General features: G+C 47.3%; 1 protein-coding gene and 1 pseudogene across 1 annotated transcript in view; one reads left to right on the plus strand and one right to left on the minus strand.

The window, feature by feature from the left end:
- Positions 1-25,020, minus strand: part of BAIAP2L1 (BAR/IMD domain containing adaptor protein 2 like 1) — a 109,323-nt gene that overhangs the window by 21,471 nt on the left and 62,832 nt on the right. The window contains exons 4-7 of the mRNA XM_054494920.2: positions 7,718-7,779; positions 7,539-7,610; positions 4,409-4,546; positions 2,657-2,809 (exon numbers count right to left, since the gene is read on the minus strand). Of these exons, the coding sequence (XP_054350895.1) occupies positions 2,657-2,809; positions 4,409-4,546; positions 7,539-7,610; positions 7,718-7,779 (425 nt within the window). The remainder of the gene's footprint in view (positions 1-2,656; positions 2,810-4,408; positions 4,547-7,538; positions 7,611-7,717; positions 7,780-25,020) is intronic.
- Positions 11,802-11,851, plus strand: LOC129041814 (U7 small nuclear RNA; annotated as a pseudogene).

Raw genomic sequence — 25,020 nt, forward strand, 5'->3', positions numbered from 1 at the left:
GGCCAAACAAGGCTTTGCAGAGCAGACCTGACCAGCAGGGGCGAGAACCTGCAACCCTGGAGGCAGAGCACCCCTCCAGCACCCACAAGCCTGGCTCTGCTCCTGACAACTGGACTCTCAGAGGTCCCCCAAGCGCTTCCAGTGAACACCTTTTCTGAACGGCACTCTGGTTGGAAAAGGGGAGGCAGGAGTCTGTCCTGCGGCTGTGTGCATGGCAGTCACACTGCTTTTACTCAGCCTCTGAGTTTATCAAGAGTGGTGGGGGGCTGATGTCAGTCCTGGGGAAGGGCAAAGACCCCCCTTCACACCACCCCTGTCCCCAAATGCCACCCCACCCCCAACTGTCACCCTGACACTCTGCAGCACCGTGGACCAGCTGCTTGGGCCTGCTTCATCCCAACTCCACAGAAAGGACTGGGGCGCTTTAGCTGAATTAAGGGAAGCCACAAAACCAGTTTTCAGATACTCGAAGAAACTTCCAGTATAGAAAGGAGCAGATTTGGTCTGCGTCACTCTATAAAGCATTACTGGGACCGATGGTTAAGTCTAAGAAAGACTCTGCTGATAACTGGAGCTCCCTGAAAAGGTGCTAGGCTGCCTCATGACATGGTGGGGACGTCACGCAGGAAGAGAACCTCCAGGTCACCTCTGCCCTCTCCAGCCTGCGACCCCGGTGCCACAGGATGCCCTCACTCTGGGAAGAGAAGATTCTAAAGTGAACTCTACATTCCCGAAACTAGCACAGACGTGCTGTTGACAAAAGTGATCACCTAATACAGCAATTATTTCCTTTGCTGTAACCATTTTCTTCTTCTTTTTTGAGAGAGGATTTTGGCTCTGTCACCCAGGCTGGAGTGCGCTGGCACAATCCGGGCTCACTGCAACCTCGAACTCCTGGGCTCAAACAATCCTTCCACCTCAGCCTCCTGAGTAGCTGGGGCCACAGGTGCACACCACCACACCTGGCTAATTAAAACTAAACTGTTGTGTTTTTTTTTTTTTTTTTTTTTTTTTAGAGACAGGGTCTCGCTATGTTGCCCAGGCTGGTCTGGAACTCCTGGGCTCAAGTGATCCTCCCGCCTTGGTTTCCAAAGAGTTGGGATTATAGGCATGAGCCACTGTGCCTGGCCTGCTGTACTAATTTTAAATCTTATTTAGTTTAGGGAGCTGAATATACCTTTTTCTTCCTTTTTTTTTTTCTGAGAAAGAGTCTTGTTCTGTTGCCCAGGCTGGAGAGCAGTGGTGTGATCTGGGCTCACTGCAACCTCAGCCTCCTGGGTTCAAGCAATTCTCCTGCTTCAGCCTCCTGAGTAGCTGGGATTACTGGTGCCCACCACATGTGATTAATTTTTGTATTTTTAGTAGAGACAGGGTTTCACCATGTTGGCCAGGCTGGTCTCAAAGTCCTGACCTCAAGTGATTCACCCACTTTGGTCTCCCAAAGTGCTGGGATTACAGGCGTGAGCCACCATGCCCAGTCCTGAATATTCCTTAAAGTTGTAAAAAGTTTACAGAAAATACAACATTTGCATACATACAAGGCCAAAGTATTTTTCCTTTAAAACAAAGACAAAGCTGACTTATATTCAAGCTTTTGCAAAGCTTCTCCTATATTGGAACACTCTCTAACTTTACTATGAAAAACAATGAATTTCTGACCTCAACCAGTGCTAGTTTTGGATGTTTACAAAGGCCCAACAGAGTTCATAATTTAAAACAAAGGAAAGGAAATGTGACATGTGTTGCATAATGATTCCTGGGGGTTCGAACCTCACAGCTGTGTATGTTGGAAGGAAGGTGATGAGGTCATTCAGTTGAATAAACCAGGAACCAATACCACCAAGAGGAATGAACGCATCACTGAGCCCAGCTGTCCTGATGTGCGTGAATGGGGGCCCATGGGCTGGGGCAGAGCTGCCCGGGACCCCTGGACACGGACCCATGAAGGGAGCATCTCAAATCGCCCAGGTGCGGTAGACCTGGGCCCGCTGGGACTCACCAGCAGCCATGGTGAAGACACTGATGCTGAGGACACATCAGAAAGGGCCTGGGGAAAGCTGACTCGCAGGTGAGAAGAGCAAACACGTGCTATTTTTCAATGATGAAGCATTATTTTATGAAGGACTTTAAATATGGATGTATTATTAATTAATTAAACATTATACACGGACATTTGACCATTTCAGCTGTATTTCTATAAGTTTGTATGTTCAAGTTAGCCAAAAACAGTTTCTCTGGGATCTTTTCATTGGCAAAATGGCCCACTGCTTTATACTGGGCATGTGTGGAAGGTGAGTGGCGTGCATGTATGTGTATCTCTGTATGTATGGACTGATTGAGACAGGGTCCCGCTCTGTTGCTCAGGTTGGAGTGCAGTGGCACAATCATAGCTCACTGCGGCCTCAACTTCCCAGGCTGAAGGGATCCTCCCACCTCAGCCTCCTGAGTAGCTGGGACTACAGGCACATGCTACCATGACTGGCTAGTTTTTTTTTTTTATTTTTTATAGACACAGAGTTTTGCCATATTGCCCAGGCCCACCTCAGCCTCCCAAAGTGCTGGGATTACAGGCGTGGGCCATGGCCCAGCCTTCTGGGGCATTTAAATATGAAATAAAGTTATTAATACACTCAAGGCAATTTGCCACCACACCCACCTGTAAGTGATAATAATGTATGTGGTTTGCAAAGCCACAGTGCTTATCAACCAGAAAGCAGAAGCGCCTCTTTTCTTCAAGCAGAGCCTCTTTGCAACCATCTGCAATGAATTTCTGGATTTCACTCTGACGAGAAGTAACGGTCTCCACGTACTAAAAAAAAATAATAATAATAATTACATAAGGATGACATGAGCATCAGATAGCATGCAGTCTGACGTTTATCTTCTGCCATCTTTACGCCTGCTTTATTTGAATAATACAGTAAATACACGAGAGGAAAGAATGCTGTAACCTGACCTAAGTAGATACCATCGTTCTCCTTGAGGTCCCTGACTCGTGTCCAGAGAGAAGTTGCCCAAGGGCTTGACATTCCCACAGGGCAATTTGCACAAATATTACTTTGTACTCCAGAGATATGATCGTGTCCTACTGGAAAGCACCATGGGCTCTGGAACCAGAAAGTTCTGGGTTCAAACCCAGTTCCAAATGCCAACAATATGCTTTGGCTGTCCCCCCACCCAAATCTCATCTTGAATTGTAGCTCCCATAATTCCTATGTGTTTCGGGAGGGAGCTGGTGGGAGGTAATTGAATCATGGGGGCAGGTCTTTCCCATGCTATTCTTGTGATAGTGAATAAGTCTCACAAGATCTGATGGCTTCATAAGGGGGAGTTTCCCTGCACAAGCTCTCTCTTTGCTTGCTGCCATCCATGTAACATGTGACTTGCTCCTGCTTCCCTTCCGCCATGATTGTGAGGCCTCCCCGGACATGTGCAACTGTGAGTCCAATAAACCTCTTTCTTTTGTAAATTGCCCAGTCTTGGGGTATGTGTTTATCAGCAGCATGAAAACGGACTAATAAAATATGATTTAACCTAAGCCTCATTTTCCCCATCTGTACAATGGGAATAGTAACACTGATCATGGAGAGTCCCTTCTTCTTTCAGAGCCAGGATAAAAAGCCCATGTTTTGGCAGGAGGTCACTGATTAATTATACTTAACTCAGGAAAACTCTACAGCCTTCAGCTCTCAGTCAAAATGCTTATTTTTAAAAACTCATAGATTATATATTTATAGGGCATATGTGATAATGATCAAAGCAGGGTCCTTGGGTGCCCATCACCTCAAGTTCTTATTATTTCTGTGTGTTGGGAACATTCCAAGACCTCTCTTCTAACTATTTTAAAATAATGCATTGCTGTTAACTATAGTCACCCTACTCTGCTATTGGACACTAGAACTTTTTTATCCAACTGTATGTTTGGACCCATTAACCAACCTCTCCTTCATCCACCCCCTAGTTGACACACTGACCATCCTCAGCTATCTAGAGAATGACAGGTAACCATCATTCTACTCCCCACTTCCATGAGATCAACTTCAAAACTTTTCTTTTTTTTTTTTTTTGAGATGGAGTCTCGCTCTGTTACCCAGGCTGGAGTGCAGTGGCATAATCTCAGCTCACTGCAATCTCTGCCTCCCAAGTTCAAGCAATTCTCCTGCCTCAGCCTCCTGAGTAGCTCGGGCTACAGGTACCTACTACCATCACCCCAGCTAATTTCTGTAGAGGCGAGGTTTCACCACATTGGCCAGGCTGGTCTCAAACTCCTGACCTCATATGATCCTACTGCCTCGACCTCCCAAAGTGCTGGGATTACAGGCATGAGCCACCGCACCTGGACAACCCCCTCTTAAACTGTACAAATTGTCAACAACAAAAGAAAACAAGATATTGCTGAAAAGCTCACCTCAATTTCTTTGTGTTCATATTTGAGTGCGTTTCGGCTTCCTTGGCTTTTCCTTCTGATCTTCTTCAACTCAGCTTGGGATTTCTCCAAAGACTCTAATTTATTCTTGTGTTCTGTTTGGTATCTTTTAAGAGTTGCCTGTAAGTTAAATGGCTGTGCTTATTTTATTGTGTAACCATACAAATTGTCACACAGTTGCTTTTGCTCACACTTCCACTGTATGTGGCTCAACGGGGCCCTGACACCCTCACTTCATGCCATCCTCACACTGGCTGGGGCCCCCACACCCACACCAGTTCACACCATCCTCCTGCTGGCTGGGGTCCCCATGCCCACACTTCACACCATCCTCATGCTGACCAGGGCCCTCACCCCTCAGTTCACACCATCTGCATGTTGGCTGGGACAACTCACCACACAGTTCACATCATCCTCACACTGCCCAGGGCCCTCACTCGTCATTTCACACCTTCCTTACACTGGCTGGGACCGTCACCCCACAGTTCACACCATCTCCATGTTGGCTGGGACCCTCACCCCACAGTTCACATCATCCTCACACTGCCCAGGGCCCTCACCCATTTCATACCATCCTTACACTGGCTGGAACCGTCACCCTGCAGTTCACACCATCTGCACAATGGCTGGGACCCTCACCCCACAGTACGCATCATCCTCACACTTTCCAGGGCCCTCACCCATTTCACACCATCCTTACACTGGCTGGGACCATCACCCCACAGTTCACACCATCCTCACACTGGCCGGGGCCCTCGCTAATTTCACACCATCCTTACACTGGCTGGAACTGTCACCCCGCAGTTCACACCATCTGCACGATGGCTGGGACCCTCACCCCACAGTTCACACCATCTGCACGATGGCTGGGACCCTCACCCCGCAGTTCACATCATCCTCACACTGCCCAGGGCCCTCACCCATTTCACACCATCCTTACACTGGCTAGGACTGTCACCCCACAGTTCACACCATCTGAACGATGGCTGGGACCCTCACTCTGCAATTTACACCATCTGCATGCCGGCTGGGACCCTCACCCCGCAGTTCACATCATCATCACACTGGCCGGGGCCCTCGCTAATTTCACACCATCCTTACACTGGCTGGAACCGTCACCCTGCAGTTCACACCATCTGCATGCTGGTTAGAGCCCTCGCCCCTCAGTTCACATGGCCCCCTTCATTCAACTTTAATGTCTTGGCTTTGTTCTAAAGGTTACTGTTTAAATGAGGAGCCCCCAACCAGAAGGCAAGTCTCTGAGGACATCTTCTCTTTCTTTTTATTCCTTCTTTCCTCAAAGGCTTTTTGATGCTGGGTGGTTAACTTTCTTCTGCCACCCAAAGTCTCAAAGTCCCATCCAAAGCACTCAGCCACCAAGGTGGTTGCAGCAAGCCGAGATCAAGCCACTGCATTCTCCGCCTCCCAGGTTCAAGCACTTCTTGTGCCTCAGCCTCTCCAGTAGCTGGGATTACAGACGCACACCACCACGCCCGGCTGTATTTTTAGTAGAGATGAGGTTTCACCATGTTAGCCAGGCTGGTCTCGAACTCCTGACCTCGGATCCACCCACCTTGGCCTCCCAAAGTGCTGGGATTACAGGCGTGAGCCACCACGCCCAGAGAACACAGGGTCTTAAAGGGACTGGCGTCAGAATTCAAATCCCTGTTTTCCCTATAATCTGTGAAGTGCAGATAAGAAGGGTGCCTGGCCGGCACGGTGGCTCACGCCTCTAATCCCAGCACTTTAGGAGGTGGAGGCAGGTGGATCACGAGGTCAGAAGTTTGAGAGCAGCCTGGCTAAGATGGTGAAACCCTGTCTCTACTAAAAAATACAAAAATTAGCCGGGTGCAGTGGTGGGTGCCTGTAATCCCAGCTAATTGGGAGGCTGAGGTAGGAGAATCGCTGGAACCCAGGAGGTGGAGGTTGCAGTGAGCCCCGAGATCATGCCACTGCAGTCCAGCCTGGGCAACAGAGCAGGACGCCATCTCAAAAAAAAAAAAAAAAAAAAAAAAAAAGAACGGTGTCTATGTTTTGGAGTTTCTGAAGGGATGACAATTAGATAACGTATGTAAATCACTTGGCATGAAATGCACCTTAGCAGCTGTCCGGGTCCTGTGGCCTCCTGCCGGGAGGGTGCAGCCAGGCAGCAGTCCTCACGAGGACGACAGGGGAGGGATGATTCCAGGGCAACTCGCACACTCACTGCCACACGGGGGTCTGGGTGAGCAGAAAGGAGACTTTGGGTGGCAGGAGAAAGTTAAGTACTCTATAGCAGCAAGGGAAGATGGCAAGAGCCCTCAATACCGGGGCTGTAGGGCCACCCTGAAGGGGACCTGGAGAAACCTGCTGGAATGGACAATAGCGCACAGAGAAGGGGCGCCATGCAGGAGCGGTCTCTGCAGATGGGCCAGGGCACACCGGGAGCCCCGGGACAGCGCTCTCCCGCACACCACCCACAGCCTGAAGTGCTGCTGGCTTAGGAAGTGTTATGTCTGCATCAGCTGCAGCGACACAAGCACAAATGTCCTACAGCGTGAATGTGTTCTGTGAAGACAACGCTTTCTGGAAGCAGTGTGATTTCCTGCAATACTTTTTCCTATGCTTTTTTTTGGGGGGGGGATGGAGTCTTGCTCTGTCGCCCAGGCTGGAGTGCAGTGGCGCGATCTTGGCTCACTGCAACCTCCGCCTCCCGGATTCAAGCCATTCTCCTGCCTCATCCTCCCGAGTAGCTGGGATGACAGGCACGTGCCACCATGCTCGGCTAATTTTTTTTTGTATTTTGAGTAGAGACGGGGTTTCACTATGTTGGCCAGGCTGGTCTTGAACTACTGACCTCAAGTGATCCACCTGCCTCGGCCTCCCAAAGTGCTGGGATTACAGGCATGAGCCACCGCACCTGGCCCCTATGCTTTCTAATAAGATCCCAAGTGTTAGGGAAAACCGGCCCACGCATCCCAAAGGGAGCTTGTCGGTTTCATGCATCTGGGCATCATCAACACGGAGCTTCACTCCTGTCTGCTGCTGATGAGTCAACAGCGGGAACAAGTTCTCCCCAGGCTGGGAGGTCAGGCAGCCCAAGGCTAGGGCTGGAGGAAAACCATGCACTTACGTTCATATATTTCACGTCAAGTTCTATCTTCTTCTCCAGCTCATGGATAATCTCTTTGTGGAATTTTTTAAACTGTTAACAAAAGGAAATAAATTCATACCAGATTTGAAACTTTAAGCAAAATAAGTTCTAAAACCTGAAACGAGTGTATTTTGTAAATAGAAACACAGATCACGTACATTTTCATCAAGACTCTCGTTGAGTTTCTTGTGGGTACTTGAAATCTCTATGAGGACATGTCCTGGGAACAAAACCAGATATGTTAGCGGGAAGCCATTGCGTATTTTTTTGTTTTGAAACAGTTTTTGCTCTGTCGCCCAGGCTGGAGTGCAAAGGCACGATCTCGGCTCGCTGCAACCTCCGCCCTCCCGGGTTCAAACTATTCTCCTGCCTCAGCCTCCCAAGTAGCTGGATTACAGGTATGCACCATCATGCCCGGCTAATTTTTTGCATTTTTAGTAGAGACAGGGTTTCACCGTGTTGGCCAGGCTGGTCTTGAACTCCTAACCTCAGGTGATCAACTGCCTTGGCCTCTCAAAGTTCTGGGATTACAGGTGTGAGCCGCCACACCCGGCCCATTGCAGTTTTGTAAAGTATTAGGAAAAGTGAAACAGGACAGGGAAACACAGAAATACACTGTCCTCAGGGTCTCTAAGCATCATCCCTGAGACACATCAGGAGCACGACAGGGTCCCCACAGTGGCTTCCAGGGGGACACAGCTGAGAGCAAACAGCTTTTACAACATAATTAATCAGACAAATGCAAATTCTCTCCAAATTCACATTAGTCTGTTTTGTCTTTTGTTTTTTGAGACAGGGTCTGGCTCTGTCACGCAGGCTGGAGTGCAGTGGCGCGACCTTGGCTCACTGCAGCCTCCACCTCCTGGGTTCAAGTTATCCTTCCACCTCAGCCTCCCAAGTAGCTGGGACTACAGGCGTGCACCACCACGCTCAGCTATTTTTTTGGGACATTTTGTGGGGAGGGTTTTTCACCATCTTGCCCAGGTTGGTCTCGAACTCCTGACCTCAAGTGATACGCCCACCTCGGCCTCCCAAAGTGCTGGGATGACAGGTGTGAGCCACTGTACATGGCCCCGCATGGCCCTTTCTATATGTACTTTTTCCCTAAGCCAAGTTCTATGTATCTGATTTAAATTTTGAAATTGTCTCATAAATGATTACTTCAGTCATCACAGTAGCTAACTCTAGGAATAAAAAATGATTTATTTTTATCGAATCCCCAGAGTAATCTGATTATCTGTCAGGCACGAGAGATAAAGGCTATTTCTTTTTTCTCATGTTAGTTCTTATAATGTTTTGGAAAATACTAACGCCAGGGGAACTCGCAGCAGGAAGAGTGCTCAGCCCTGCCTCTCCTGGGAATACACCAGCCCCTGAAACCAAGCACAGTCACGTGACGGGCAGGATGCTCCAGGATAGAGGAGCCTCACCGCCGAGGGCAGCAATCAGGCCCCCGGGTTTGCAATCATATCTCTGTAGTGAGTGGCAGTGCGCCAGCTCTCTGCCACCTTCCTACGGGTGACATCTGATAAAGGTGAACAAGGGCCTCTCTCTGCCAACTTATCTGCAGGAACCAAATGGGTTTCCTAGGGTCTGACACCTAAGAAATGGGAGAAACACATAGAATCATCTAGAACCACCATTACCACCACCATCAAACAATGCCGACCAACAGCAAAATGTGCCAGCGGACCATCCTACAGCTCAGCGGCCAGATAAAAAGGAATTCCAGGCTGGGTGTGGTGGCTCACGCCTGTCATCCCAGCACTTTTGGGAGGCTGAGGTGGGAGGATCATGAGGTAAGGAGTTCGAGACCATCCTGGCCAACACGGTGAAACTCCATCTCTATTAAAAATACAAAAATTAGCTGGGCATGATGGTGCGTGCCTGTAATCCCAGCTACTCGGGAGGCTGAGGTGGGAGAATTGCTTCAACCTGGGAGGTGGAGGATGCAGTGAGCCGGGATCGCGCCACTGCACTCCAGCCTGGGTGACAGAGTGAGACCCTGTCTCCCCGCCCCCCAAAACAGGAATTCTAGTGGGGAACTGAGAGGCTGCAGGGGAGGGATCAGAATGAGGACTGTGGTAGAATATGGGGAGAGAGAGAAAGCACAGACTGGACTATGGCCTCGGCTATGATCACCATACAAATGACCCTATCGTGTCCTGTTCTAGGTACATCTGAAGACATCTGAGTCTGACACTGGCCACCCAGGCTTCCCTTGTCCCAGCTCAGGATTCAACCCTTGCTGAACACGACCACGCAGACGTCCCATCGGGCACACCTCATCCTCGACATGTCTCAAAGTGACCTCTCTGGCTGCCCTGCATTCTCTAATTCCAGCTCTCAGCTGCCAGCCAGCCAAGGATCAACCTCTCGCCCACATGTAATACCTGACGATCCCTTAGGGATACGAGGCCATTATCAGAGCCACCTGTAGGGTGCAGCCATGTCCCTTCCTAAGCTCTGTGATCTCTTCCCTGCCCAGGGCAGAAGGCATGAGGAATGGCGTGGGAAGCCACCAAGACATGTTCACCAGGTGATCTGTTCCACCAGAGATGGCGGAGGATTCTCCCATCCACCCCCAGCAATCACGTCCCACCACGTGGGCTTTCGAGGAGGTCCTCTCTCATGCCTGCCCAACCCCAATGCCTGCTTCCATCTCTCATCCTCTCTCTGGACTCCCAGCTTATTCTTTCCCGGATCACCTTCCTCACAGATGCCAGGGATCTTTCCAAAATGCAGGCGTAACATGTCGCTCCCCTGCTCCCCCCATGGTGTTCCAGGGAAACCAGCTCCCGAGCTGTACTTCAGAGCCCTCTGCAAACGGTGCTACCTAGACAAGGCAGGGTCAGAGGCTCTCAGAGAAGCAGAACTTGCAGGGCTTGTGACAGGTATATAACCTAGTCCCTAAACCCTGTGGGATTTTACGGCGCTCTGACAGAGTAACTCAATGGCTAAACACGGGGAGTAAGGACAGAACCATCCCAGCGCTCAGGGCTCCACCCTCCGAGTAAGTGAGCTTCCCACTCCACATCCTTAGCAACGCCGGCTTCATCTTCCAGAACGCGGCATGAGAAAACCGACAGACCAGAATTCTTCACAAAAGCCGCCTTCACACAGCCAAGAGCATAATTCCATTAGTATGCCATTTTATAGCCCCTCCGTCATTTCAGATACAATCTCAGTTACTTTCACATCTATTTTAAACCCACAAACAATTCCTCATTGGGGATGAAATATAAACAACAACAAAACCCACTCCAGTTATTTAGAAAATCAGACACTCTATTCTTGGCAAGGGAGATCTACTTAAAATAAATAAATAAATAAACATCTAAAAATAATGTGGCTCAAAGCATTCGGTGGTTTGAGCTAGAGGAAACACATTCACATTTTTTTCTCATACTGTTCTCTTTCATGAACTTTATTTCCACAGCCTTATATAATGTGGATCTCTGGGAAGCGTGCTGCCAAAACCAAGGTGTGTGCTAGGGTGGACGCCAACACCACTGAACCTGGTGCTCTGGCCTGGCCGGGCCTCTGAGCACGATCCATGCTCCTGCCCGTGGCTTCCTGCAGCGCGGGGGAGAGGCGCAGTGAAGCAGCTCTTTCACTCTGCGGGCAGGCGGGCAACACCTGGCCTTGTTATTCCTGTCCCTCACTGCTCCTGCAATTCAGATGTCGGCCTCACAGCAGCTGGCAGCCGCGAAGTCCGCGGTCACAGAAAGGATTAACACACATCTTGGCTGCGATTCTGCAAGTAGCCGAAAGTGTATCTTGAAGCGGAAGATGAAAACACTCTTTATGTTCGATCTGCAGAAGTTTCATCTTAAATAGAGCAAGTGTTACTTTATGTTTAAAATGCGATGCCACATGGGTTTGTTTGCTCTTAGTTCGGTAACCTACTTTTTCAGAAATTACATTTGAGAAGGGGGAAAAAAAAACCCTGAGGGTAGGGCGAAGCAGGCACAGCCTGGAATCAGATGAAGCAAAGCTAAGCATGCGCCCCAATAAGAACCACACCACTGTGCTGTGCACACTGGGGCGCCTGCTTCCTTTTTCCCCCGGTTACATTTGGAGTCACCCTTTTGGGAAGAAACTCAGCGCCGTCATTACAGTACTGTGATTCAGTCGAATAAGTGGCAATATACACGTATTTCAAAAGCTGGAACTCAACATAACTCAAAGACATTTTCTACCATCAATTTTTCCTCGATATTCGCAGAAATAATTCACATAGAGTGTTACAGCTCTGCGAGAGTTTGTCTAGCAGGTTGTGGAAATCCCCAACAAAAAAAGAATGGTTGATGGTGGTATCACTCTGATTTTAGAAACTGTGAACAAATATGCCCAACATTTTGGACACTATTATATAGAGATGCATTTAGCCAATAGGTGGTATGGAGTTAAAACAAAAAAAGAACAAAACTTCAGGAAGATTATTGGTATGAACGCCTAGAACATTTTCATTAGAAACACAGGGCCAGGTGTGGTGTCTCAATGAGAGTCCCAGCACTTTTTCGGGTTCAGGCGGGAAGATCGCTTGAGGCCAGGAGTTCAAGACCAGCCTGGGCAACACAGTGAGACCACTCCCCATCTCTACAAAAAAAATTTAAAAATTAGCTGGGCTTCATGGAACATGCCTGTAGTCCCAGCTACTCAGGAGACAGAGCAAGACCCTGTCTCCAAAAAGAAAAAGAAAAAGAATACAGTCATTGGACTATTAATATATTTCCTTCATCAGTTCACAGTACAAATTTAGAGAAACCAGATGGGGATTACTAATGCACCTGAACCGCATAGGACATGTAGGCATAAAGATTCTTTCCATTTATATCTGATCATGGATAATCAGAACCTGCTTTATTTCCAGAGAATGCAGAGCAACGCCTGAGTCACGCACTACTTCCTACACATCACTACAAGTGGAGTCAGACAGTAAAGTCAGACAGTAAAAACTGGAAGCAGCCAATCTAGTACTGTTCTAAAGCTATGCTGCACAGATTAAAGTAAAATTGATTAAAAATATCATTGGAGGCCAGGTGCAGTGGCTCACGCCTGTAATCCTAGCACTTTGGGAGGTGGAGGCAGGCAGATCACAAGGTCAGGAGTTCGAGACCAGCCTGGCCAATATGGTGAAACCCTGTCTCTATTCAAAATACAAAAATTAGCTGGGCGTGGTGGCAGGTGCCTGTAGTCCCACCTACTAGGGAGGCTGAGGCAGGAGAATCACTTGAACCCAGGAGGCAGAGGTGGCAGTGAGCCCAGATCAGGCCACTGCACTCCAGCCTGGGCAACAGAGACTCTAAAAAAAAAAAAAAAAAAAATAATAATAATAATAATTGGAGGCCAGGTATGGTGGCTCACGCCTGTAATCCCAGCACTTTGGGAGGCTGGGGTGGGTGGATCAGTTGAGGTCAGTAGTTCGAGACCAGCCTGGCCAACATGGGAAAACTCCATCTCTACTAAAAATACAAAAATTAGCCGGGCTTGGTGGCGCGTGCCTGTAGTCCTAGCTACTCAGGAGGCTGAGGCAGGAGAATTGCTTGAACCCAGGAGGCGGAGGTTGCAGTGAGCCAAGGTCGTGCTACTGCACTCCAGCCCAGGTGACAGAGCAAGACTTCGTCTCAAAAAATATATACATATTAAAAAAAATAAAAATAAAAATGTCATTGGAAAAAGGACTGAATTTTTCTGACAATTTTCCAAGTTTCAAATGGGATGAGGAGAAAACAGTGGAAGTAAAAGCAAACCGCTCCCCAAAACACACACGGGATGCGTTAAATAAACGAGTATGGGCTCTGAAGATTAGAGTCACCTACACTGAATCAGTGCAGAGGCAGATTAGCGACCACAAACGTGATCAAATTCAAAAGGCTCTGTCAGCATCTGAGAACCTGCAGTCCCTGGACGCAGTTGGAGGTGAGGTGCCCTCCTGGGGTCAGCACCAACACTGCAGAAGCAGCTGGGTGCAGTGGCTCACATCTGTAATCACAGCTCCCAGTTTTGGGAGGCCAAGGCAGGAGGATCGCTTGAGCCCAGGAGATGGGCCACACAGTGAAACCCCATCTCTCCAAAAGACACAATGATAAGCTAGGTGTGGTGGTGCGTGCCTGTGGTCCCAGCTACTCGGGAGGCTGGGGCAGGAGGATCACTTGAGCCCAGGAGGTTGAGGCTACAGTGAGCCATGACCGTGCCACGATACTCTGGCCTGGGCAACAGAGCAAGGCACAGTCTCAAAAAACCAAAACAAAAACACGTACAAACAACCAAAGTGCTTGTAGGGGTGACCCCAAATAAGTGATAGGGTGAGCATTGCATGGATCATTCCTCCGTGTCTAGCTGCTGACTTAAATAACAATGGCACCACATCCTAATCAATGTCTTACAAGGAGACTATAGTTACTGTACACTGTGCTCAAAACTAACTAACTAACTTAACTAACTAGCGGGTATGCCACAAGAGCCGGCTTGAAGGAGCTAGTACTGGCCATGAAGAAGCTCATACTGGACAACTTGAGCACCAAAATAAAGGCAGTCATAAATTATAAGTCCTGGAAAAGTCTAGGAATCTGTGAGTCCACAGTAAACAGATTAGAAAACAGAAATGGGGGACCAGGGACAGCTCTTGCTAGAAGTAGAGTTGCACAGTGCCAATCAGTAAATGAAGAGGGAGTACAGAGATGGAAAATCATCACCACAGGGCAGGGAAGACTTGTCTGGGCAGAAATCATCAACAGATGCTCAACTAGGGCACAAGTGTTGACGAGGAAAGAGAGGTTTGTATGGTCTGAAAGTGTTTTCCCCACAAATTGCTTACCAGTCGTGATTAAAAAATATATATATATATTAACTATACAGCATAGAGACCAGACAACACCTTCAATGCACAATCAAAACTAACATAACAAATGAGAGGAAAATGAACACTGTGTGCTCAAATTTTATACTCAGTGGACACAAAATGACTTGGACAGTATTCCAGCTGAGAACACACAATCTGAATCTAATCAAGGAGATTTGGTATTTGAAAGTGAGGATCCCGGCCAGGCATGGTGGCTCATGCCTGGAATCCCAGTACTCTGGGAGGCCAAGGCGGGTGGATCACCGGAGGTCAGGAGTTTGAGACCAGCCTGGCCAATGTGATGAAACCCTGTCTCTATTAAAAATATAAAAATTAGTCGGGTGTGGTGGTGCACATCTCTAATTCCAGCTACTTGGGAAGCTGAAGCATGCGAATTGCTTGAATCAGCGAGGCAGAGGTTGCAGTAAGCTGAGATCATGCCACTGCACTCCAGCCTGGGCAACAGAGCAAGATCCCAAAAAAAAAAAAAAAAAAGCCAGTTGTGGTGGCTCACGCCTGTAATCCCAGCACTTCTGGAGACCAAGGCGGGCGGATCACCTGAAGTAAGGAGTTTGAGACCAGCCTGGCCAACATGGTGAAACTCTGTCTCTACTAAAAATACAAAATTAGCCGGGCATGGTGGTGCACGCCTGTGATCCCAGCTACCTGGGAGGCTGAGGCGGGAGAATCACTTGAACTCGGGAGGCAGAGGTTGCAGTGAGCTGAGATCGCGCCACTGTACTCCAGCCTGGGTGAAAAGAGCAAAACTCTGTCCCAAAAAAAAAAAAAAAAAAGAAAAGTGAAGATTTTGTATTCCTGACTATTCATCCTTGTTTAGCATTTCTGACGTGGGTTCATGCCTGTGCCAATTCTTTATTGCACTACTAAATAGATTTACTTATTTCTTTTTAGAGAGGAATAAAATGATTTTATCTGCCTCCGGCGGTTAATCCAGTGTGGTTGAGGGAGGTAAAGGGCAAAGGGAGAAGTGTGTTAACAGGATAAATATTATTAACGCTTTGCTTAACAGTAAAATCTCTGGCAACCTCAATTTTAGAAAATGAGAGGCATGGCTGAAGACTTGGAGGTGAAAAGCCAAAAAGAGCCGCGAGCAGAAACCCGAACATTTCTTTTTTTTTTTTTTGGAAAATGGGTTCCCTTTTAGACACACCTTCATTTTATATATAAGTCTAGAATGGATTGCTCAAAGGACATTGATTTTTTTCATACTAAAAAGTCAGAAGCGACTGCTGACCTCTGAGTAATAGAATACAAGATCTTTAGGAAGAAGAGCTCATGAGGAAGATGGGAAGGCTGGCTGAGGAGGCTGGAGAAGGGCCAGGCACCATGAAAGGGAAAATACTGGACGCAGCTTCTGCCTTCAGAAGGCAGAAGGTTCTGGATCAGCCTCTACAGAGAACTCAAGGACACGAAGACGGGGCAAAGGTCACAGCATCCGCAGGAAGATGCAATGACGTCAGACAGGTCTCTTAGTACCTGTGCATCCCTGGGAAGTTCCCTAACCTCTTTCTGCAGTATTTCTTAGAGCTGTGGTATTCTGTGTAGAGTGCCTGCTCCACAGGCTTTGGTGGGTACTGTGCTTTCCAGTGTTCTGGAGAGAAACACTGGCTGCTGAGGTGCCCGAGTCCAGACACGTGGAGCAGATGGGTTCAATAATGCACTGGCTTGTACCTGCAGTCCCAGCTACTTGAGAGGCTGAGGTGGGAAGACTGCTTGAGCCCAGGAGTTCTAGACCAGCCTGGCAACATGGAAAGATCCCATCTCTAAATAAATAAATAAATAAATAAAATGAAATAAAAAATTCGGGATACACACCAACAAAAATGGGCCCATACACTCCTTAACAGGCCATTTTCTGGGCGAGTACTTGTTTTCTGGAAATAAAATCCACACATGCGATTGTTCAGCCTGTAGTCACCATTTTTGGGTGCACTTTACACATATCCATCTATACATTCAGCTCGATACTTCTGTCATAGCCTTTCTTTCTCCAGTCCCAGAGTCCTCAAAGGAAAAACTGTCAATCTCCTATTATCGAAGGGAACATACCTGTAGAGTATACTCTATTTTCCTCTATCTTTTAAAACCTTAAACAGAATACTGAGAACCTCAGTCTGAAGCGCTGACATTTCTCCTATAGTTTAAGATGCATCCATCAGGATTGATCCGTCAGAGAACACACACATCTGGTCATCGCTGATGCAAAAACAATTGCAAGGCACTTTCGGTTTCCACTCCAGCACGTCTAAGAGCTTAGAGGTCGTCACTCCCTTATAATAAGAATAAGCTAAACAAATGGAAACAAGCTAAAATAAGAAACAGTCATTCTGAGATTCATGACAGAACTAAGCTCACAGGGTAAAGATGTGCCCTGAAAACTGGACAGACAGGGTGATGCAGAGACTCACAGTTCACAGGGAGCAGAGACCAATGCTGGGGCCATTCCTGGCAGAAACTCTTACACTGCAATGGAAGAATTGCTGGGGGCTTGGCATGGAGGAGTCTGAGAGTTGAAAACTTCAGGGGGTCAGTCTTTTCGGGCGGTCCCCACACTTTCATGAGTTTTATGTCTAGGAGTCCCACCACATTCTCACTGGGGAGGTTGGAGAAACTTCCCCTGGGGCTTCTGGCAGAGGGGGTGGGAGGTAAACATTCTGAGATATGCCCAGAGCTTTGTTCTGTTCCAGTTATGTTCTCTGTATAGAAGGCCAGGCCTCAAGGGAATCTGCTGTAATAAAGCCTTATCCGACCAGGGAAAGACAGCCCCCTCCAGTCTTCCTGTCTCAAGTAAAGGGAGAAAAAAAAAAAAAAAAAAAAAAAGACTCAGAAACTCTTCCGAAAGGCATCCCAGGAACTCTGGCCTATCACCCCGCACCCATCCAAACACAGGGATTTAAACATAAGAGGAAGATTCTTCCCCTCCCTAGTACTTGACCACCAAGTCATCCATCAACAGGGCTCCGGGACAATATCTGTGGATTACAGCACAGAGCCGTACGTAAGACCCAGGCTTCATTTAGAAGAATTTTCTTGGGAAAACCAAAGACAACAGCAGAGACAAAAAACAAGGATATCAGAGGAAAACCAAAGCCTCTGACTCCGTTACAGAAACAGCTTCCTCTATCGTTAAATCCATGCGAACTCCTAGCCAGATAAACATAAATCCTCACACTAAAGGCTCATCTACCTCAGTTCCTATTATCCGACACGTCACGTTCAGCTTCTAAAAGCAACAAACATTACAGGCATGCTAAGAAAAAAAACCAGATTCAGATGTGGTAGAGAATCTGGAATTATCAGACAGAGAACTAACAACCACCATGACTAATACGCTGAGGGTTCTACTGGGAAAAAATGGGCAACGTGCAAGAAGAGACGGGTAACGGAAGCAGAGAGATGGTGTGTTAGTCCGTTTTGTGTTGCTTATAAAGAATACCTGAGACTGGGTAATTCATTAATAAAGGAGGTTTAGGCCAGGCATGGTGGCTCACGCCTGTAATGCCAGCACTTTGGGAGACCGAGGCGGGCGGATCATCTGAGGTCAGGAGAGTTCGAGACCAGCTGGACCAACATGATGAAACCCTGTCTCTACTAAAAACACAAAATTAGCTGGGCGTGGTGGCACACGCCTGTAATCCCAGCTACTTGGGAGGCTGAGGCAGAAGAATCGCTTGAACCCAGGAGGCGGAGGTTGCAGTGAGCTGAGTTCGCGCCATTGCACTCCAGCCTGGGTGACAGAGCAAAACTGTTTCAAAAAAATAATAATAAAAATAAAGGAAGTTTATTTGGCTCATGGTTCTGTGTGGTACCAGCATCTGCTTGGCTTCTGGCGAGCCCTCAGGAAACTTCTACTCATGGCAGAAGGCAAAGTGGGCACAGGCATGTCACATGGTGAGAGAGGGAGCAAGAGAGTGGGAGGGGTGCCCTCTCTATTAAGCAACCAGATCTTACGTGGACTAATAGAGTGAGAACTCACTCATTACTGCAAGGAGGGCACCAAGCCTTTCACGAGGGATCTGCCCCCATGACACAAATACCTCCCACTAGGCCCACACTTCCAACAGTAGGGGTCACATTTCAACATAAAATTTGGAGGGGACAAATATCCAAACTATATCGAATAGAAACTCAAAGATTCAAAAAGAAATACTAGAAATCAAAAACACTGAAATGAAGAAACAAAGAATGCCTTTGATAAGTTCACCAGTAGACTGGACACAACCAAGGGAAGAATGAATGAGCTTGAAGATATGTCAACATGAACCTCCGAAACTGAAATGCAAGGAGAATAAAGAACAAAAAATGAAACAGAATATCCAAGAACTGTGGGAAAATTACAAAAGGTGTAAATACCCACAATGGAAATACCAGGAGAAAAAGATACAAATGAACAAAAACAATAAAAACTGATGTAATAATATCTGAGAATCTTCCAAAGTTAATGACAGACACCAAACCACAGACCCAAAAAGCTCAGAGAACACAGGACAGGATAAATACTAGAAAATCTACACCTTGGTGTAGCATATTCAAACTGTAGACTAGCAAAAAGAAAAATCTTTTTTTTTTTTTTTTTTTTTTTTGGAGACAGAGTTTCACTCTTGTCGTCCAGGCTGGAGTGCAATGGCATGATCTCGGCTCACCGTGACCTCCGCCTACCGGGTTCAAGTGATCCTCCTGCCTCAGCCTCCCAAGTAGCTGGGATTACAGGCATGCACCACCACACCCAGCTAATTTTGTATTTTTAGTAAGGATGGGGTTTCACCATGTTGGCCAGACTGTGTTTCGAAATCCTGACCTCAGGTGATCCACCTGCCTCAGCTTCCCAAAGTGCTGGGATTACAGGCGTGAGTCACCGTGCCTGGCCAAGAAAAATCTTAAAAGAAGCCAGAGGAAAACACCTTGCTTCTAGAGGAACAATGATAAGAATGACATCAGACTTCTATTTACAAACCATGCAAGCAAGAAGAGAGTGGAGTAAAATACTTAAGTGTTGGAAGAAAAAAATTCGCCAACATAGAATTCTTTAGCAAAATCATCCTTCAAAAGTGAAGAAGAGATAAAGACATTCTCAGACAAACAAAAACTGAGGGGATTGGTTACCAGTAGGTCTGACTTGGGAAAAGATGTTAAAAGAAGTTCTTCAGAGACAAAAATCACATAGGTCAGAACTTTGGATCTACATAAAGAAAGGAACAGGGCTGGGTGTGGTGGCTCACACCTGTAATTCCAGAACTTTTGGGAGGCTGAGGCGGGTGGATCACTTGAGGCCAGGAGTTCGAGACCAGCCTGGCCAACATGGTGGAACTCTGTCTCTACCAAAAATATAAAAATTAGCCGGGTGTGGTGGCGTGCGCCTGTAATCCCAGCTACTCAGGAGGCTGAGGCAGGAGAATTGCTTGAACCCGGGAGGCGGAGGTTGCAGTGACCCGAGATCATTCCACTGCACTCCAGCCTGGGTGACAGAACAAGACTCCATCTCAAAAAAAAAAAAAAAAAGACAACATTCTGGATATTTTAATGTCACATCTTTTCAGTGAGGTGCAATCTAGTCTTCCAATGCCTAAGGTAGTACTTAGTAAAGATGTCTCCTCCGAAAAGTATAACAAAGTATGCAAGCCCGGCGCGGTGGCTCACACTAGTAATCCTAGCACTTTGGGAGGCCGAGGCGGGCGAATCAGAAGGTCAGGAGTTCGAGACCAGCCTGGCCAACAAGGTGAAACCCCGTCCCTACTAAAAATACAAAAAATTAGCTGGGCCTAGTGGTGGGCACCTGTAATCCTAGCTACTCAGGAGGCTGAGGCAGGAGAATTACTTGAACCTGGGAGGCAGAGGTTGCAGTGAGCTGAGATCATGCCACTGCACTCCAGCCTGGGTTACAGAATGCGACTCCATCTCAAAAAAAAAAAAAAAAAAGTTAGGTGGCATCCCTCCTCAGTTGACAACCTCCAGAGGCCCCATCTGCACCCGGGGTTAAGAGGTAGAGCCCTTGCCAGGACCCTCAAAGCCCTATGCGACCCAGCCTCATGCCTTCTGTCTGCAGACCTCGTTCCTCGCCTGCCCCTCAGCCACACTGGCTTACATGCATGACCCAAGCCCACTAAAGCCTCAGGGCCTTTGCACTTGCCAGCTCCCACTAGAATGTTCTCCCCAGACACCTGCCTGATGAGATCCCCCCCAGTGCATGTCCCTGACCACCCTACCTAAACCAGCTGCCTCCCACCCCTCCTATCACTCGGTGGCCCCTTGCCTTATTACTACCTGGATATTAGACTTGTTTATCTGTCCACCCCACTAGAATGTTAGTTCACTCATGGCAGGGACTTCTGTTTCATTGATTTATCCCTAGTGACTAGAACAATGCCTACGAGACAGGAGATGCTCATTTAAATGAGCACACTGGGCCAGGTAAGGTGGCTCACGCCTGTAATCCCAGCACTTTGGGAGGCTGAGGCGGGCGGATCACCTGAGGTCAGGAGTTCAAGACCAGCTTGGCCAACATGGTGAAACCTCACCTCTACGAAAAATACAAAAAATTAGCTGGGCGTGGTGGTGGGCGTCTGTAATCCCAGCTACTCGGGAGGCCGAGGCAGCAGAATCACTTCAACCTGGGAGGTGGAGGTTACGGTGAGATCGCGGCACTGCACCCCAGCCTGGGCAACAGAGGAAGACTCTGTCTCAAAATAAATAAATAAATAAATAAAAAATGAATGAGCACACTGGTATTTAAATATGAAAGAAAAACTACTGCAGTTTCTTGATTATTAGGTATTTGGTTTTATGTCATTTTCAGAATACCAAGGGATAACTACCCCCTCCCCCAAACTAAGGGACAATTTTCCCCACGAACCAAGAAGAAACCAACCCTGTACCCAATCCCAGTACTCCAGTCTTCATCTCCCTCCCTGGCACGGCTCCACGATGGTGCCAAGGCTCACGTGTGGAAGGTTACATTTTAAAAAGCGGTGCACAAAGTCTATGGCACAGGTTTTAATTATGTAAAAAGAGGCATTTGAAAATAATAAAGTTAGAAATTGAGTTTGATGTTTATTAGGTTCATTTCTCAGTAAAGGTATACATTTAAAAAATACATAAATTTTAATTCCCATTTTAAAATGAAAGTACGTTTCTAAAGTTCCCGGGGGACTCATAAGCTATTTTAAAATGTTAATATGAAATGAGAAATTAGGCAGAAGAATAAACATAGCATAAGATTAAAATGTTTTATCAAATAAGGAGAAAAAGAGAGAGTAGGTCACAAATTTCTATAGTTATAAAAATGGTAGCTACTAACAGCCCTGCCTTCGAGTTTAGATGCCTGAGTCACACAGACCAGCAACAGTGCACCCAAGAGTTATAGGAACAGACTTATTCTGGAGCCTAAAAGTCCAGCTTCATTGTAAAGAGCTCACCATTTAATATGCCTCTTTAGTCACCTAGTAATTTTTATTTTACCTTTGAACCCATGCTTCTAAAATATTAGTCAGTTTTTTTTTAATAACTCAAAACCTTTTAGTCCTAATAATACTAATTCTTACTTCAATTTGAAACAAGAACATACAAACCCAGAATCTGCAGCCTGGCACACAAAATAACGAGGCTCATTAAGGGGTTTTTGTTTTTTTGAGACAGAGTCTTGCTCTGTCACCCAGGCTGGAGTGCAGTGGCACGATCTCGGCTCACGGCAACCTCTGCCTCCTAGGTTCAAGCAATTCTGTCTCAGCCTCCCGAGTAGCTGGGACTGACTATAGGTGCCCCCCCACCACGCCCGGCTACTTTTTGTATATTTAGTAGATGTGGGGTTTCACCATATTGGTCAGGCTGGTCTCGAACTCCTGACCTCAGGTGATCCGCCCGCCTCAGCCTCCCAAAGTGCTGGGATTACAGGTGTGAGCCACCGTGCCTGGCCAAGTTCTTAAAAATTTATCTCTGGCCGGGCACGGTGGCTCACGCCTGTAATCCCAGCACTTTGGGAGGCTGAGGCGGGCGGATCACGAGGTCAGGAGATCGAGACCATCCTAACACGGTGAAACCCCATCTCTACTAAAAAATACAAAAAATTAGCCAGGCATGGTGGCGGGCGCCCGTAGTCCCAGCCACTCAGGAGTCTGAGGCAGAAGAATGGTGTGAACCCGGGAGACGGAGTTGCCAGTGAGCCGAGATGGCGCCACTGCACTCCAGCCTGGGTGACACAGCAAGACTCCATCTCAAAAAAAAAAAAAAATTATCTCCCATGATCCTCTCCATGAGCCCTAAATCCCAGGTCAATGGAAATATCCCATCCCTTTTTTCTGTTCCCTTCTCCAGAAAAGATCACCCTTTCCACTCCCAACGCTGACCATGGGAATATTACATATCCCCTGACACTCAGTTTCCTTCCACCCCCACATAGGTGGGATCATCTCTTCCCATGAAATCCTGTAGCCTTTGTACCATTTTACTCTTGCATTCCATCCTGTATTAAAACTATGTGTATAAATGTACACGTGTGTGTGTATGTGTGTATATATTTCATCATCTCCTTTACTGCGTTGCAGGTATCTTGAAGGTGGGGACCAAGTCTTATTAATGCTGTAAATGAGGACCTTGATTTTAAGAAAGCCCAGATAAATTTGATTCATTGGATTAGAGCCCAATACTCTTATCTGATACACCCATTTAGTCAATCAACAAACATTTCTAAGCTCATCCTTAACTATATCCAATTCTCACATCCTTGCCTTACCAGAAGTTTATCACTGAGGCGGGCAGCAGTGGCACAGGGGTGGTAACTGCTGCCAGCTCCCCCGCTGGGACTCCCCTCCAGCAGATGCCCCTGAAGGACCACCGGGACACCTTCCCTCAGCTTCAGTCCCATTCTTGAGACACTGCAGTGGCACACCCATTCACAGTTCCTGTCCAGGTTTTACAGAAGGGCTTGTCCCAAGGCCATTTTTTATACTGAACCAAATTCTGGCTTCCTGGATCCTCCTTCAACTGGACTGAAGGAACGATACACAGGAGGTCTAAATCCTCCTCTCCGCAGCCATAAAAAGGGAAATCATGTCCTTTGCAGCAGCATGGATGCAGCTGGAGGCCAGTATCCTAAGTGAATTAACGCAGGAACAGAAATCCAAATACCGCATATCTCACTTATAAGTGGGAGCTCCACATGGGGTACTCGTGGACATAAAGATGGGAACAACAGACACTGGGGACTATGAAGAGGGGTGGGAGAGAGGGGAATAAGGGTTGAAAAAGTAACTATTGTGTGCTATGCTCACTACCTGGGTGACAAGATCAGTTATACTCCAAACCTCGGCATCACATGATACACCCAGGTAACAAACCCACATATGCACCCCCCGAGTCAAAATGCAACTTGAAAGTAAAATAAATAAATGCATAAATAGGCCAGGCGTGGTGGCTCACGCCTGTAATCCCAGCACTTTGGGAGGCCGAGGTGGGCAAATCACTTGAGGTCAGGAGTTCGAGACCAGCCTGGCCAACATGGTGAAACGCTGTCTCTACTAAAACTACAAAAATTAGCCGGGTGTGGTGGAGGATGCCTGTAGTCCCAGCTACTTGGGAGGCTGAGGCAGGAGAATTGCCTGAACCCGGAAGGCAGAGGTTGCAATGAGTGGAGATTGCACCACTGCACACCAGCCTGGGTGACACAGAGAGACTCTGTCTCAAAAAAATAAAATAAAATAAATGCATAAATATATCATTCTCTTACATGCCTGGTCTTCCAGTTTTTGAAGACTGCTTTCATGATTTGCTCCCTGCATAGGCATCCAACATTTAAGGGTTGCCCTTAAGAAAGAGAATACAAAACTACAAATTGAAAATGAAGTGCCCTACAAGGTTTTAGAAGGGGTGGAGAGACTGGAAAGGCCTAAGGTTGAGCGCCGTGAGTTTTGTGGTGAATATTTCACTATCCATGGAATCAGGGACTTTGAATATAAACCCCAACTTTGCTCCTTACCTGTTGTGTGTACTCCTTAGTTGGATGAAATTAGACAAGCGGCTTAACCTAAGCTTCCATTTTCTTGTCCATAAAATGGGAATAATACCTCTTACCTGAGAGGACTGCTGTGAAAACTAAATGAGACTCCTGAATTTCGTATTTCCATTAATGCTAATAAAATTCATTGACTGTGCAAAGCGCACTGAGTCAGGGCCAACTAAAACTCTTCACGGGGTCACGGCGAGGTTACGAGGCAGCGCACGTGGGAAGTGCTGGAAAGTGTGTGGCACATTGTCTGAAAGATCTCTGACTAACCAGGACCCAATTCTGGTTTTCAGATACCTTTTTTTTTTTTTTTTTTTGAGAGAGTCTCACTCTGTTGCCCAGGCTGGAGTGCAATGGTGCAATCTTGGCTCACTGAAACCTCTGCCTCCTGGGTGCAAGCAATTCTCCTGCCTCAGTCTTCCAAGCAGCTGAGATTACAGGCGTGTGCCATCACACTCAGCTAATTTTTTTATTTTTAGTAGAGACGGGGCTTTGCCATTTGTCCACGATGGTCTTGAACTCCTGACCTCAAGTGATCCGCCCGCCTTGGCCTCAGATACCTTCTTGTGTGAACAGTTGAGGAGAATAAGGCGGCAATC

This window comes from Pongo pygmaeus, chromosome 6 (assembly GCF_028885625.2).
Source record: "Pongo pygmaeus isolate AG05252 chromosome 6, NHGRI_mPonPyg2-v2.0_pri, whole genome shotgun sequence".
Classification (NCBI taxonomy): domain Eukaryota; kingdom Metazoa; phylum Chordata; class Mammalia; order Primates; family Hominidae; genus Pongo; species Pongo pygmaeus.